General features: G+C 25.3%; 1 protein-coding gene across 2 annotated transcripts; it reads right to left on the reverse strand.

Moving 5' to 3' along the window:
• Positions 1-3,568: 3,568 nt before the first annotated feature.
• Positions 3,569-14,809, reverse strand: LOC127289047 (uncharacterized). 2 transcript variants are annotated; one of them, XM_051316802.1, is made up of 9 exons: positions 14,647-14,809; positions 14,091-14,369; positions 13,883-13,912; positions 13,225-13,542; positions 12,758-12,880; positions 6,694-6,975; positions 5,721-5,750; positions 5,022-5,372; positions 3,569-4,812 (listed from the first exon to the last, which is right to left on the reverse strand). In XM_051316802.1, exons 1-9 carry the CDS (start codon positions 14,737-14,739, stop codon positions 4,435-4,437), a joined length of 1,884 nt encoding a protein of 627 aa, XP_051172759.1. In that variant the 5' UTR covers positions 14,740-14,809; the 3' UTR covers positions 3,569-4,434. The 2 variants fall into 2 exon arrangements, with proteins under 2 accessions (XP_051172759.1, XP_051172760.1); XM_051316803.1 differs by lacking the exon at positions 13,883-13,912.
• Between the last annotated feature and the right edge of the window lie 3,072 nt (positions 14,810-17,881).

The following is a 17,881-nucleotide window of genomic DNA, read 5'->3' on the forward strand; positions in this document are numbered from 1 at the left end:
CAAGCGCGCCAAATTGAATATTTAATTATTTGTTATAAAGAAATTAAAGATTAATATTATTAATAATAATTTAATTTATTAGAATATTATTACATATTAAATGATAATAATGAAAATTATATGTTTACAGGCCTCGGATTATACGACTTTTTCCGACTTTTTTTTAAAAATACGACTTTTATCGACTTATTTTAATAAAATGCGACATTTTTTTTACATTTGAAAAATAATGTAAATAAAATACATTTTTTTAGTATAAAATGTAGATCTTCTTCAGATCTTCTTCAATTCAATTATTTAACAAATTTTGAACTAAAATGATTATTCACTAAATTAATTATTTTTAATAATTAATTAATATAAATATAAATATAATATAAATTAATTGATATAATGGTAAAGCAGATTCAATTTATCAAAAATTAATCTTCTCTTTTGATAATAATATAATTTGATTTATGTTATTCTTTACTGTATAAACTTATACTGAACTTTAACCATTATAGCGCCTACCTAGATTTAGTTAATATTTTATATTTTGTATTGTTACTTAAGTTACTATTAGAATTTAGAAGTACTTTTGTACGAAAGGGCATGTCCCGTTAATAATTGAAATTGAAATTGAAATTGAAATTGAAATAATTTTAATTAAATACATCACAAATTCAATTATATCAAAATTATTTTTCAATTAAAATTTGTATGAAATTTAACAATTGTTTATAATTTAAAAAAATATATCACAATAAAATTGAATTATTTTTTAAAAATTTCAATTCAAAATAATCTAAAATTCAATTATTACCCGAAATTTTAATTCAAAATCAATTAAAAATCCAATAATTATACAAAATTTTCAATTTAAAATTTAATTATTTACCAAGTTTTCAATTTAAAATGAAATAAAATTCAATTATTTTCTAAAATTTCTATTCAAAATTAATTATCTAAATTTTCAATCAAAAATGAACTTAAATTAAATTATTATCCAAAATTTCAATTCAAATTCAATTATTTCCCAAAATTTTCAATTCAAAATGAACTGAAATTCAATTATTTTCCAAATTTAAAATCAAATAAAATTTAATTATTCTCAAAAATTTGAATTCAAAATTAATTGAATTTTCAATAATTTGAATTTAAAAGCATCTAAAATTTAATTATTACTAAAATTTTCCATCGAAAATTTTTTTTTTGAAATTTAATAATTTCAATTATAACTCTAAGGAAATTCAATTATTTTTAACTATTTTAATAATATTCTTTGAAAATTCAACTATCTGGAACCATTTTTCAATTAAAAATGATTTTCAAATTATTGTATTTTGTCCGCATTTTCTAATAAATTTTTAGTGAAATGATCTAAAATTTTAATTAAAAATCACTTAAAGTTTCAATTAATTTCAAAAATCTCAATTTTAAATCTTTGAAAATTCAATTAAATTTAAAAAATGTTTTCCAAAAATTGTTTGATAAATTATTTTCAGTTCTGTAAATTTTAATAATTGTTTAAAAATTAACAATATCTTTTGAAATTTAATTATTTCTAAAAATTTCAACTTTAACCCTTCGAAAAGGATTATTATTAAAATAAAAAATTTTTTATTTAAAAATCTGTAAAATATTTTTGTTAAAATAAAAAACAAATCCACTTTTTTTTGGAATGTTTTTACAATTTTATGTGTTTTTATAATTAATATTTAATAGGTATTCGTTGGCCCCTGGTACCTTAAAAATTAATTTTTAAAAATAAATTTTTTTCAAATTACTATCTTGTACGAAATTTCCTGGCGCATCTTTTTTCTCATTATAAATTTTTTGTATTTGTATACAATTTATGAATCAATATACAACTTTAAAAAAAATTTCGTTTGTAAACGTTGTGTACTTCACCTTCGTGAATTGAATTTTAAAGAAACTTATTCCGAAATTTAGAAACACAATTATACAACTTTGGCAAAAAAGAGAAAAAGAATTGTCAAAATTTGACACGTCATAAGATTACTACTCAAAAAAAAACACGTGAAATCAGAAAAGACCAACTTCAAGTTAGGACAGAAGGACAGACCAAGCATTTTATTATTATATAGGGTCAGTCGGGGTAAATCCGAACGCTAATTATTTCAGCTTAATTAAAATTTTTAAAAATAAGTTCGATATGAGAATTTTTACCTCAGATCCTCTTGAAGAGATTCTAAGTATTATCCCATTTTTTGTTTGTTAATTAGCAACAGCATAAACAAAGATAACAAGTATTGCAAAAAAGATTGAAAATCAAAGATGACACTCTTTCAGTATTTTGTCTCGTATTTGAAGAAAAAGAAGCTAAAAATTCATTTTATTATTTATAATTGTTTGTTATGAATACTAGAACAGAAACTATATTTGATTTTTGCCTTCTGTAAAATTTTATTAATAATATCAGACCGTTCGTATTTACCCAAGAAAATTGGAAAACTGGGGTAAATCCGAACGGTATTTTTAATAATTTTTTTTTACATCAAAGCCACACAAAATTGTTTTTATTTGATTACACTATTATTTTAACATTATAAAAGTACATAGAAAAAAGTTTTTCTTTCTATACGTATCCTCGTTAGTAATTAATAAGCAGAAACTTAATCTCTGTTCTCTCGAAGGAGTGTTTCAATTTTTTTGCCAAATGGTTTGTTGAAAAAAGTTTTTCAGGATCTTAATAAAATTTGGTATTCTACGGTTTTTGGGGTCGCTAATTACCAATTTGAAGTCAGTTTTTCAAAATTCAAAATGGCGGACGAGAATTAAAAAATTCATTGGATTCGCTCGAAAATTGTTACTCGGGGGGTTTCAGGGTTAGCAAATTTGATCATTTTTAAAAATAAGTTTTAGGAAAGTACGCCATTTTGAATTTAAAAAATTTGACTTTTATTTTTGTATTTACATTCAATCACTCCAAAATACTTTTTGTACCAAGTTTTGCAAAAATCCGTTATGATTTGATAAAGTTATTGAAGGTTTTAATTGTGTAATGCATTTTAATTTTTAACCTGTTTGATTTTTGTATTTATATATGATGCATTATTACATAATAGGTTTATTGTCGTATTTTTTTGAGTTTTTATATAAGTTTAACAATTGCAATACTTTAAATTTATTTTCCCTAAGATTTTTCTGAAATACAGTGGCGTTCGTATTTACCCCGGTATTTTAGGAAAGTTGCAAAGTATCGAGGTAAATACGAACGCTAAGTTTCCTGCGATTGTAATTTATCAAAAATTTTTGCTACCCCATAAAATTGTTCTATGGAAGTAAAGTAACAACTTCATGCACCAGAATACCGGAAGTATTTTTTTTTTAAAGAAAAAACTTATGTTATTGTTGAAACTTACTAAAAGCGTTCGGATTTACCCCGGTTGACCCTAATAAGTAATTTATTACTTTTTTTTAAATAAATGAGACAAGCCTTTTTATACAAAAATTAACACCATTAAAGATGATAATCAAAAAATAAATGAAACATGATGAATAGAATATTATAAATATATATGTAATAATAAAGAATATATAGGATGGTATATATAAAAATTGATATTTTTTAAGTTTTCTTTTTATTTGCAAGAAATATATTTTTACAATCAATTAAGACCAATTAAGGTGAAATAAAAACTAAGTGCTTTCAAATTAAAAATTAAACAGTTTCCCAAGTTTAGATAAATTAAAACTTCATGGAGAGAAATAGATGGTACGGGGTACTATCTAGATAGTATCAGGTATCATATTTGATCTTACATATACGGACAGGAATCTAGATTGTACGGGATACTATACATATTGTACGGAGTACCATCTTGATTGTAAAGTGGGTAACATAACCTCACTTTTTTATCATCTAGATGGTACCGAGTAGCATATAGATTGTACCGGATACCATCTACTTTTAACCATCTTAAGATCATAATTTCTTACCATCTATTTCTCTCCGTGTTTCTTTTTCTAAAAACAATTAAGTTTTTCTAATTTTGATAAAAGAAGAAGATAAATCACATAATTTGTTTTTTATTTTTATTACCATTGAAATAGAGAAAAGTAAAATCATAAAATAATTACGCAATTAGATTAAAAGATGGGTCCAAAGATCCAATGAAAAATATGTGAAAAATATAAAAGAAAAATCTGTTTGTCAATATATCAATATTGTTAATATATTTGTAAAATTTATTACTGATTTAGTGAATTTGTCATGGCTGATTCATTGTTCTAAACTCAACAAATTATTTGTAAATGTTTTAAGAAACAATTTTATTTTTTTAAACTTGGAATTTTTTAAAAGTGTTTTCAACTTAGAACTAAGTGAACGTTCATGTAACTTTGAAATTAAAGATTATGAACAAGAATTTTCTTGTTCTGTTTTTTTTACTTGCATCAAAAGAAATTCTATTCACATAATTTAAATGTTTAAATAATTGCCATCAAAACAAGTAATAGTGGTGGAATACCCCAAATTGGCACAAAAGAAAAAACACTTTGAGCAGAGTTGCTAACAACTATTCCAGAGTCTGTACTGATTGTTACAGAGATTTTTGTAGTTTCTAATCCTTGGCTTGTTTCAGAATCTATTCCATTGTCTCTTACAGAAACTGTTATAGTTTCTAATCCTTGGCTTGTTTCAGAATCTATTCCATTGTCTCTTACAGAAACTGTTATAGTTTCTAATCCTTTAGTTGTTTCAGAGACTGTTGCAGTTTCTGATACATTTATTTTACAGACTTGTGGAAAATAATTTTTATTCATTAGATTTTTTACAATGTCATCTACACAGTCTTCAAATGTTTTCTGCAATTACATATTTAAAAAATTTTATTTTTAGTTTTATTATATTAAATCTTAATAAATATTATAAATTATTACGAATTGTTAAAATATAAATTAAAATTTTTTTAAAAATAAAAAAGTAATAAGTTTTTTAAATGATTATATATTAAAATATTACAATAAACCAAATTAGGAGTAACCAGTTAGTTAGTTTCGAAAATTTTATTTACCAAATTCATTTTAATATGAGTTGTATAATCAGATTCTTCGAATTTTTTCTTACATCCTGCAGCATTATTATTCATACCCGTTACTAATTCTGTGAAATTTGATACAAAACTTTTCCCAAGCTTAAAATTAATATCAAATCCGTTGGAATCAAAATTTCTAAGCAAGGGCACCGTTGAATTTAATTCTTTAATATAATTTTCAACATCATGCTTGGGTATTCCATTTGTCACTTTTGATGTCTCAATATAACAAGGGTAAGTTGTTGTAAAATATAAATTTAAATGATATAAATATGCTTTAAAAGCATCTATAAGCAGGTTCTTAATTTCCATCGAGGTATTTTGCTGTAACTACATATTGAACATTTTTTTTATTAGTGAAATAAAAAAATCATATTTGTATGCAATATAAAAAAAAATTATTGTGACAAAATTACCAATTTTACTTTTCTAATAAAAATGTGTCAAAATTAACTAAAAACAACAATGATTTCGTCACAAAAGCATTGTCAACAAAAATAAGCAGCATAAAATTATAAAAAATTCAATAAAAAAAAAATTAAGAAAATGTACCGAAAATCGCTAACAAATTTCTGAATTTTTTTAAATACTGTATTTATGGAAAAACTCTTTAAATTATCTAAAAATTATTGAGAGAAATTTATATATAATATATTGTTATTAATTGGTAACACTTACATAATTAAAATTTTCTTCAATGACATGGATCTAAAAAAAATTAAAAAATTACAAATATTAAGACCATAATATATAATATTCATATAAAATTTGTTATTAAAGATGTTAATTGTTTTTTGTTTAAATCCACTATTTATTTTATAAATTCACAATTATATGAGGTTTCGCCCGTCAACGTCGGGCCTCATCAGATTTAAATATTGGAATTAAATTTTTATAAAAATCTTTAAAAATTTAAATTTAATTCCAGTATTTAAATCTGATGAGGCTTGACGTTGACGGGCGAAACCTCATATAATTGTGAATTTTAAAAATAAATAGTGGATTTAAACAAAAAACATTTAACATTTTTACTAGATTAAAAAAATCCAAAAAAATTATCATCTGCACTAAAATATGTTATTTTTAGAAAATATTTACCATTTTAACAATTGTTCGTATTTAATGCAATATTTCTTTTTGTATTAAGAATTATTGACTATAAAATTATATTAATGAAAGTTGAAATCAATTTTTATATTTACGAAACATAACATATTTTTTTTACATTAGGAATTTAATTTTCTTTGTGCAACACCTTAAAGAAAGGCATTACTTTACATGCTTGTAAAGTAGGCGGAAAACATTACTTTGCTGTACTAGTGCAGAAAAGTACTTTGAAGGATGTTTACAAGTATGTACGCTGGCGGCATCGAGCGTTATGACTTTATTTTTGTAGAACTTTGACTTTTGCTCGCTATTGGCAGTTAAATTTGTGTACAAAACTAATTATATAGAAATTATTACATATTTTATGAATTTAAATTGTAGCTTGTTATTTATTTAATAAAAAGCATTTTCTCTAAAGTGATATCGCACAAAGTACTGTGTGTAACGCGTACGAAAGAACATTTTCCGACTTTGTGCAAATTTTGCACTTGTCGGAAAACATCTTCTTTCGGTACTTGGTGCACAATATACTATTATAACTAACCCATATTTTGTTCTGATTCAAACTTAGGTTTCTTTTCAGGCTCATACAAGTTTTGTTTTTTTCGAGGGACCACCATCTTTGAAATGTATATAAGTTTTCCAAATTAACTGTACTCTCTTGAACATCTGTATTTTCATTAATATTTATTATCTTTAATTTAATATCATTTATTACATCATTGCATTTTTCAACGGTTAAATTCCTTGTCGGACAATTTTTTATTATTTCGAAATTTTTTAAAAAAAGAGTCACATATATCTCGTGTATTTCGTTAAGTCTCTCCTGCAATTATAAATATTTGTGAATGTAAGATGATATCCATTTTTCTATAATTATTAATTTTTAATGAAAATCATTTTAATTATATTTCTGTTTTTAATTTTATATTTTTTTGTTCTTAATCGCATGGTTTATAATGTAAAACAGGCAGTGCAGAAAAAAATGTTTTTAATTATCAACCCAGATAGCACAACTTTTTGCAGCAAATTTGCAATGCCAAATTATAAGTTTACAATGTAAATTTGCTGCAAAACTTTGGCAAATAGCTATATGTCCTCGCTTTGCGAAGTTCGCATTGCATGTTTGCAGAAAAATTTCTCAGAGAAATTGCAGGAAAATTTTATGACAAATTTTGAGAAAACTTGAGGACGTTTTTCGACAAAAATTAAAAAATGTCATTGTTGTAAATATGATGATATTTTGTTACTGCAAACCTTTCCTAAAGGAAAGGCGACTAAAATCTATTGCGCAGCCCTAAGTGCCATAGAAAACTACTGCGCATGACATGAATTTGAGCAAATTATCAGCAAATTTTCTTCAAGTTTGCCATAAAAATTTTCTGCAAATTGTATGTAAAATTTTTCTGCAAACTTGCAATGCAAACTTCGCAAAGCGTGGACATATAGCTATTTGCTACAGTTTTGCAGCAAATTTACATTGCAAACTAACAAATTTGGCATTGTAAACTTGCTCAAGAATTGCTGCAAATTGTTGTGCTATCTGGGAATGTGCTTTTTATTGTTATGTTTTTTATTTCTTTTGTTGAACAAAATTGCATATATCAAAAGTACATATCACAGAAAACAAGGTGGGTAAAAAGTTGTAAAGATAGAGGATAAAAGTCGTTAGGATACAGGGTAAAGGATAAATTTGTGATGGATAAAAATGTTACTAAAATATTACTAGAAAAATGGATGTCATATTTGAGTAAACTGTCTAATTTTAATAAAAATATTAGTAATTTTTCACTTAACTTATTAAATCCACAAATTTTATATAAATAAGTAATTATGCATGTGGAAATATTTTGCCTATAATTATTGTCTATTAATAAAAATATCTTTGACTAGGGTCATTTGGGGAAAATGTAAACAAGGGGTAAATGTAAACAGCAGATATTGCAGCTTAATTTACAGATTTAAAATTAAGTTCGACCCCAATATTTTAACCTCAGCTCACCTGCAACAGGTTCTGAGTATTGCTAATTTTTTTTTCGACAATTGTCAAAGCCATACTCCAGTTTGTCGCTTAATGCATGAAAGATTGAAAATCAAAGTTTTACTGTTTCAGTATTTTGTCTCGCATTTGAATAAAAATGAACTAAAAATTCAAACTAAAATTTCTAATTATTCCTTATGAATCCCTTAACAAAAGCTGACTTTGATTTTTTAATTTCGTAAATTCAGTTAATAGATAATTAAGTGTTTACATTTACCCCGAGAATTCGAAAACTCGGGGTAAATGTAAACAGAATTTCTGCTGCATTTTAAAAGAAAATAATTCAATAAATTTGCTTCTATTTCACAATTACATTATTTTGGCCCTGTAAAATTACATAAAAAACGAAATTGGATCTTCTTTTATATCTCCTTCGTGTTAGTCAGTTGCAGGTATAGACCTGCATAGTAGTGCATAGTGCATTTAAGTGTTTAAAATATAGGAAAGCGATTCTTCACGATTGGTGAATAAAACTCAGGTACGTAGGAATCCTAGAATAAGAGTGAGTCATTGATTGATAGATTGATTGATGGATTGATTGGTTGATTTATTGGACGATTGATTTATGGATTGGTTGATTGAGTAATTGGTGGATTGATTGGTGGATTGGATTGATTGGTTTATTGGATAATTGATTTATAGATTGGTTGATTGAGTGGTTGATTGGTGGATTGCTTGATTCATTGACTGATTGATTGATTGGTGGATTGATTGGATGATTGGTTGATTGAGTGATTGATTGGTGGATAGATTGGTTGCTTGGATGATTGATTTATAGATTGGTTGATTGAGTGATTGATTGGTGGATTGATTGGTGGATTGATTGGTTGATTGATTGAGTGATTGATTGATTGGTGGATTGATTGGATGATTGATTTATGGATTGGTTGATTGATATTAATACTAATTCTAATATACGTTTTTCTATATCTTGGAATTTAAATACTTAGATTACTTTCTCCTTAGACCTTTTAAAAAAATTATTATTGAAATTTTAGAAAGTTTATAAACTTATGTTTTATAAAGAGGAAAAATTTCGTAATATATTAATTGTGTTGATATTCATATTTTCTAAATGTCAGTGGGCAGAGAAATTTAGTCCAATTTGATCAATTTTTAAAAACCTCTTTCGCGATATTGAATCTGCTATTTTGAAAATTTTAAATCTGACTTCAGATTCGTATTCAGCGACCTCGAAAACCTCCGAGTAGCGAGATTTAAGCAAATTTGATCAATTTTTAAAAATATTTTTAGGTTCATCCGCCATATTGGATCCGCCATTTTTAAAATTTTAAATTTGTCTTCAAATTCGTATTCAGTGACCTCAAAAACCCCCGAGTAGCGAGATTCAAGCAAATTTGATCAATTTTTAACAATATTTTTATGTTTGTCCGCCATTTTGAAATTTAAAAATTCGATTTTAGAATCTTATTCAGCAACCTTAAAAACTTATTTTCACCAAGTTGAATGAAAATCTATTAAAATTTATTGAAGTTATTCAAGTTTTTACATTACTAGTTTTGTTATGGTAATGATTGCTTATTTTATATGTTGCATATCAATCAATTGGTTCAATTATTTTACATCTACCAAGAATTTTTTTTCAGTTTTTACATCCCTTTACACAGTAGTATACTTGGGATAACTTTTTTCTTAAACCTCTTTAAACTACAGGGGTGTTTACATTTACCCCGAATTTTGGGAAAATTTCAAAATCTCGGGGTAAATGTAAACAGTCAGTTTTAAGCGATTCAAGTTGATCAATATTTTTTTGTACCTCATAAAATGTTTCTAGGGAAGTGAAGTAACAAGTTCATGCAGTAGAAAACCGGAAGTATTGCTTTTTAAAATAAAAAACTTACGTTATTGTTGAAACTAAGCAAATCCGTTTACATTTACCCCAAATGACCCTAATACAACTGACAGCTGACGACAGTGCGTAAATAATCAGAACTGGGAAATTACAACTCAACGTCTGTATTGTTGCACGAAAGCAGAATTGGGTAGTAACTGAATTTTTTGTGCATATTCGGCGTGTCAGGTCATCGAGATATTTCGAGTTCAAGATATGACGTCAGAGGCCTGGAGAGACAACAAACAGACGACACAATGTTATTCTTACGGGGAAGAAAATTTGTTTCCACTTTCATCAATTTTATTCATTCTTTAAACACGGAAAACGCTTGTTGACATATAATAAAATTAAAATGTGTGTTGATAATTAATTTTGTTATATATTTGATTCATTTGCATTGACAGATTCTCTGAATTCGTGATAAAATATAAATATTGAGGCTAGAAAAGTTTATTTACTAATCACATTTTTCATTTTAACATTATTAAACAATATCCAGTATGCATGTTATTAAAAAAGATATAAAATATATATTTTAAGTGGGAACTACCACAGCAGTAAAAGATTTCATGTCAGTAAACAAACACCCCTAACCTCAAAATTTATATTTTATCACGAATTCAGAGAATCTATCAATGCAAATGAATCAAATATATAACAAAATTAATTATCAACACACATTTTAATTTTATTATATGTCAACAAGCGTTTTCCGTGTTTAAAGAATGAATAAAATTGATGAAAGTGGAAACAAATTTTCTTCCCCGTAAGAATAACATTGTGTCGTCTGTTTGTTGTCTCTCCAGGCCTCTGACGTCATATCTTGAACTCGAAATATCTCGATGACCTGACACGCCGAATATGCACAAAAAATTCAGTTACTACCCAATTCTGCTTTCGTGCAACAATACAGACGTTGAGTTGTAATTTCCCAGTTCTGATTATTTACGCACTGTCGTCAGCTGTCAGTTGTATTAGTCAAAGATATTTTTATTAATAGACAATAATTATAGGCAAAATATTTCCACATGCAATTACTTATTCATAAAAAATTTGTGGATTTAATAAGTGTAAAATTACTAATATTTTTATTAAAATTAGACAGTTTACTCAAATATGACATCCATTTTTCTAGTAATATTTTAGTAACATTTTTATCCATCACAAATTTATCCTTTACCCTGTATCCTAACGACTTTGATCCTCTATCTTTACAACTTTTTACCCACCTTTTTTTCTGTGATACTCTCGAGAATGTTTTTTCGAAATATCATAAAAATCGGAGCGGACTACGATTTTTCCAAAACCGCTAAACCAATCGGGCTGAAATTTTTAGGGATTCTTTATACATACAACAGGGTATTCAATTCATATGACCATTTAGCTTCCTCATCGCATGATACACTTATATTCAAGATTAAAAGAAGGATTACAACTAAAATAGCGATCAATTTTACAAATATTTTGGTAAAATGTAAACTTTATATTTATCAATCGATTCGTTTTTATGCCAGGAATACGGTGTTGACAAAATTTATTAAAAATTTTCATGAAAAAAAAAGTTATTTCAAAAAATACGAAAAAAATATTTTTTTCAAAAATTAAAAAATGATATAATTTATAGATTTTAATTAAAGTATAGACTTTATATAGATTAATCAATTTGTTTTAATCCGAGAAATCAGTTTTTTGAACAAAAAAATTATATTTACAGTGTAAAAAAAAAGTTGGTTAAAAAACGTATTTTCGAATTTTTGAAAAAGTGACATAAAAAAAATTATGCATTCTAGATAAAAAAAGCCCATATAACCCATTTTTAAAAAATCGAAAATCGAATTTTTATTTGACCAAATTTGAAACCCCTTAAATCACGATTTTTGAGGAAAAATCATCGCCATTTCTAGAAAATTTTTTTTCTTCAAAACCCTTTATTCACGCAGGAGGTGATATAATATACTAACGGGATTTTGGTTGTTTTTTAATTTTAGTTAAACTCTGTCTGATTTATCGTACCCATAGTCACTGCAAGCAGCTGACAAAAAAGTGTTTTAGTGCAAGGTCTACAGTTTCCACAGTTACTAACATTTTTTAATATAAAATTATTTACAAGTACATAGAAATATGTACTATTCGATAAAATAAACTTCGTTTAAAAAAATTTTTAAAAACGGCTAAATTTTTTTTTTAATTCTTTATTTTTTACGCTCTTAAATATCAGTAATCCCTTAAATATAACTCAGACAGCACGTAAGCTTGCAGCAAGCTTGACGCTCAATATTGCCAACCTTGCCGCAAGCTTCAAATGTTTCACCTAACACAAGCTTGCATGGTAAGCTTGCCGACAGATTGCAGTGTAAGGTTACTGCAAGATTGCATAATAAGATTATCGCAAGCTTGCATGGTAAGCTTGTGGCAAGGTTGGTGCAAGGTTGCTAATAACCTTGCCCAATCAGCACAGCAGTATACAAAAATAAATTTCTTCCCCTCCAAATTTTTTCTTTATATTCCGCAAGCTTGCGCCAAGCTTACTGAGCAATCTTGCGATAATATTATTGTGCAATCTTGCAGTAATCTTACACTGCAATCTTTCGGTAAGCTTACCATACAAGTTTGAGTTAAGTGGGACATTTGAAGCTTGCCGCAAGGTTGCTGCAATGTTACGTGCTATCTGGGAATGCTCATTGGTTCACTCACAAAAGAAAGACCACTTACCCTTTTGTTGTTTAGAACTATTTCAGAGTTTGTTATATTGCTTGGTACAAGGTAAATTGAGTTATTGAATTTTTCCACTTCTTTTTTATCAATCTTTTCAACAAAATTCGAATAACTTGTTTGCTGCAATTACATATTTAGAAAATTTTATTTTTATATTATCTTAATAAATACCCACACAGCACAACATAATGTTGTAAGGCAATAAACTTACGGCCCTGATTGTTAGATTACATGTAAAGGCTGTGGTAAGCTAACGCGGTAAGGTTATGGTAAGTTAATATTGTGAGCTTACCACAACCTTTACATATAACCTTACTATCAGGGCGGATATCTTTAAAGTCCACCGTAAGTTTACTACAGGCTTAAGACGTAATCTTACACCCCATACATATAATGATACGATAACCTTACAGCAATATGTTCCCACACACACTAACTATAATTAGTTTGAAAATTTTATTTACCAAATTCATTGTAATATTTCTTGTATAATCAAATTCTTTGACTTTTTCCTTACATCCTGTAGCATTTTTATTCATACGAGTTACAAAATCTGTGACATTTGATATAAAACTTTTCCCAAAACTTGATATATCTTCATATATAACCCAGGGAAACTTTAAATTTAATTCTTTAATATAATTTTTAAAATCATTTATTCCATTTGTCACTTCTGATGTCTCAGTATAACAAGGGTAAGTTGTAATATATAAATTTAAATGATAGAAATATGCTTTAAAAGCATCCATAATCATCATTTTTTGGAATACCACACTATCTTCCTGTAATTTTTTTTAATATTAGCGTAGTAAAAAAATCATATTTATATATAGGTACAATATAAAAATAATAATTTAACAGAATCACCAATTCTACTTTTCTAATGAAAATGTGTCAACATCAACGAAAAACAACAATGCTTTTGTCACTAAACCAACAAAAACAAAAATAATCGGCATAAAATCACAAAACATTAAATAAAAAAATATTAACAAAATGTACCGAAAATCGCTAACAAATTTCTAAATTTTTTTAAATACTATATTTATGGAAAAACACTTTAAATTACCCAAAAATTATTGACAAAATGTATATATAATATTGTTAATTGGTAACACTTACTAAATCAAATTTTTCTTTAATGAGATAGAGCTAGAAGAAAAAATAAAATAAAAACGCATATCAATATTCATATAAAATTTGTTATTTTTATAAAATATTTACTATTTGAATAATAATTCGTATTTAATGCAATATTTCATTTGTATTAGAAATTATTGACAATAAATTTTTATTTATTTAATTTAATTTAATTTTCTTTATAACTAACCAATATTTTGATCTCATTCAAAGTTGGGTTTTCTTCCTGTCTCAAACAAGTTTTGTTTTCTCTTTTAATCATATCCGTATATTGAATTAATGTTGTTAACTTATCTCTACTTTCTTGTACATCTGAATTTTCAGTAAACTCTTTTACCTTTAATTTAATGTCATTTACTTCATCATTGCATTTTTCAATGTTTAAATTCCATGACGGACAATTTATTAGTTTTCCGAAATTAGTATAAAAAATATTCACATAATCTCTATATATTTCTCTAATTGTTATCTGCAATTATAAATATTTGTGAATGTAAAATGATATCCATTTTTCTATAATTATTAATTTGTAATGAAAATCTTTTTAATTATATTTCTGTTTTTAATTATATATTTTTTTGTTCTTTATCACGTGGCTTACAACGTTTTTATCAAATTCTAAAAAATAAATCTCAAGAAAAAATTGAAAAGAAATTAAGAGTTTTTTAATCACAGGAGATTCGTTAAATTGTATTACTGAAATTTATAATTTTTATTTATTTAAAAATAGTAAGTGATATAATTACATATTTCTTATTTAGATCATCTTCTTTATTGCAAGTTACAGGTACAAAAAGACATCTGGAAAGAAGAAATATAATTGCAAAATGTTTATACATTTTAAATTTTATTTTGAACTAGAATTCAACTTTTCAAATTTTGAAAACTTTCTTAAACACTTGCTTTATATACGAATGACTTTAATGGTTTTTTTAATATAGCTGTAAAAAAGTAATATTGGAAACGTGTATCAATCGTCTTTAGATAATAAATTATATTGTCTTCTTTTACAGCTGAAGGTAAAACTATATTGCGATTTATTTTCATACAGGTCCATCATTTGTTTGATAATCCATCATTTGCATGATTATTATTAATTTTTTTTAATAATCGTCAATTTTTAATTACAATCATCAATTTTTATGATATTCATCAATTACTATAAGGGGTCGTGCACATAATACGCCAAGCTATTTTTACCCTTTTTGACCCCCCTCCCCTCCCCCCATGTCACACTTGGTTCCATACATTAGCGCCACTTTTTCTATGGGTTGTCACAAATCTCTAGACCCCCCTCCCCCTGTTCGCGTGACGTATTATGTGCACGACCCCTAATGGATAACAATTTCTTACGATAATCCTCAATTTTTATATTGATTCTTAATTTCTATGATAAAAATCAATCTGTATACTTTATATAAAAAAAATTCTCAATTTTATATTAAAATCCACAATTTTTATTATACTCATCAATTACAATAATAGATATTAATTTTACTAAATTTTTATTTTTATTCTCAATTACTGTGATAATAATAAATTTTTATACTAATTTGTTGAAATATATTTACTGAATTTCATAATTTCTCAATTACTTCAGTCAGAATAATATTTTTAAAGTTTTTTTTAACGATTTCAAAACTTAAGTCGTAAAAAAATTAAAAATTGCAAGGCAACAATAATTGTTTTTAATCTTTTCACGTTTCTATATTTTTCTTACAAGAAGCATAAAAATATTCAAGGATAACAATATATTTAATAACCTTTCACATATTGTCGAAAATTATTTTTTGCATTTTTTAACGAGTTTAAAACTTTTCTTTCTGATAAAATTAAGATGCATTCAAAAAAATATATAATTTTTTTTAACAAGTTTTCATTCTTTTATTATCGGTAAATTTAATTTATTAGCAAAATATTAAAATTCATCAATTACTATTAATATTTGTTAATTTATTATATGTTAATAGTCAATTTTCATTTTGCTTCTCAGTTTCTGAGATAATAATCAACTTTTATACTAATCGTCAATTTTTATAATCGAGATTACAATCATAATTTCTATAAAAATCCTCAATTTTTTATTATAATCAACAATTTTTATATAATATTCAGCAAGTATTATTATAGTTTTCAATTTATATGGTAATCCTAATTTTCGATGATAGTTTTCGATTATTTTAATAGTACTCAATTTCTATAATAATCCTTAATTTTTAAGATGATTATTTTTGAATAATAATCTACAATTTTTATGATATTCATCAATTACTTTAATATACAGTTATTCATTAATAGTTAATACTCAATTTTATTTATGATTCTCAATTACCCTGTGATAATAATAAATTTTTATACTAATTTGTTGAAATATATTTACTGAATTTTATAATTTCTCAATTACTTCAGTCAGAATAATATTTTTAAAGTTTTTTTTAACAATTTCAAAACTTAAGTCGTAAAAAAATTAAAAATTGCAAGGCAACAATAATTGTTTTTAATCTTTCCATGATTCTATATTTTTATTACAAGAAGCATAAAAATTCAAGGATAACAACATTTTATATTCTTTCAAATAAAGTGAAAATATTTTTTTGTATTTTTTAACGAGTTTAAAACTTTGCTTTATGAAAAAATTAAAATGCATTCAAAATAATATATATTTTCTTAAATTTTTTTCAACAAGTTTTCATTCCTTATTTATTGATAAATTCAATTTATTAGCAAAATAATAATATTCATCAATTGCTATTAATATTTGTTAATTTATTATGTTAATAGTCAATTTTCATTTTGCTTCTCAGTTACTGTGATGCTAATCAATTTTTACTGATAGTCGAGATGACAATCATCAATTTCCAAATAATAATTCTCAATTTTGTATGATGATCCACAATTTCTATATAATAGTCATCACTTATTATTATAGTCATCAATTTTTATTGTAATCCTCATTTTTGACGATAGTTTTTGATTATTTTGATAATATACTCAATTTCTATATACCAATCTTTAATTTTTCAATGATAATTCTCGATTTGTATGATGATAATAAATTTTTAAACTAATCCTCAATTTTTATGATAATTGTCAATTTTTTAATGATGAATCTCAATTTTTATGATAACTCATAGTTTTTTGAATATTCATCCATTACTATAAGGGGTCGTGCACATAATACGTCAAGCTGTTTTTACCCTTTTTTTTACCCCCCCCCACCCCATGTCACACTTGGTTCCATACATTAGCGTCATTTTTTCTATGGGTCGTCACAAATCTCTAGAACCCCCCCCTCCCCCTGTACGCGTGACGTATTATGTGCACGAACCCTAATTGATAACATTTTCTTACGATAATCCTCAATTTTTATATTGATTCTTAATTACTATGATAAAAATCAATCTTTATACTTTATATAAAAAAAATACTCAATTTTATATTAAAATCCATAATTTTTATTATACTCATCAATTACAATAATAGATATTAATTTTACTAAATTTTTATTTTGATTCTTAATTACTGTGATAATAATAAATTTTTATACTAATTTGTTGAAATATATTTACTGAATTTTATAATTTCTCAATTACTTCAGTCAGAATAATATTTTTAAAGTTTTTTTTAACGATTTCAAAACTTTAGTCGTAAAAAAATTAAAAATTGCAAGGCAACAATAATTGTTTTTAATCTTTTCACGTTTCTATATTTTTATTGCAAGAAGCATAAAAATTCAAGGATAACAATATATTTAATAATCTTTTACATATTGTCGAAAATTATTTTTTGCATTTTTTAACGAGTTTAAAACTTTTCTTTTTGATAAAATTAAGATGCATTCAAAATAATAGGGTCAGTTGGGGTAAATGGGGACAAGAGGTTTTGGAGCTTAATTTACAGTTTTAAAATTAAGTTCAATTTCAATATTTTAACCTCAGATCACCTGCAAGAGGTTTTGAGGATTGCCAAACTTTTATCTTG

Source organism: Leptopilina boulardi, unplaced genomic scaffold, assembly GCF_019393585.1.
Source record: "Leptopilina boulardi isolate dan_hultmark-lab unplaced genomic scaffold, ZJU_Lbou_2.1 LbouV2_399, whole genome shotgun sequence".
Taxonomy (NCBI): domain Eukaryota; kingdom Metazoa; phylum Arthropoda; class Insecta; order Hymenoptera; family Figitidae; genus Leptopilina; species Leptopilina boulardi.

What these genes read in the sequence shown, in the direction of transcription:
- LOC127289047 (XM_051316802.1), bottom strand. Translation starts at nt 14,739, where the DNA reads ATGTATAAACATTTTGCAATTATATTTCTTCTTTCCAGATGTCTTTTT. An exon ending in TTAAAGAAAAATTTGATTTA is followed by an intron (nt 13,543 to 13,882) that starts GTAAGTGTTACC and finishes AAAAAATTACAG; the next exon opens with GAAGATAGTGTGGTATTCCA. An exon ending in TTGAAGAAAATTTTAATTAT is followed by an intron (nt 5,373 to 5,720) that starts GTAAGTGTTACC and finishes TTCAATATGTAG; the next exon opens with TTACAGCAAAATACCTCGAT.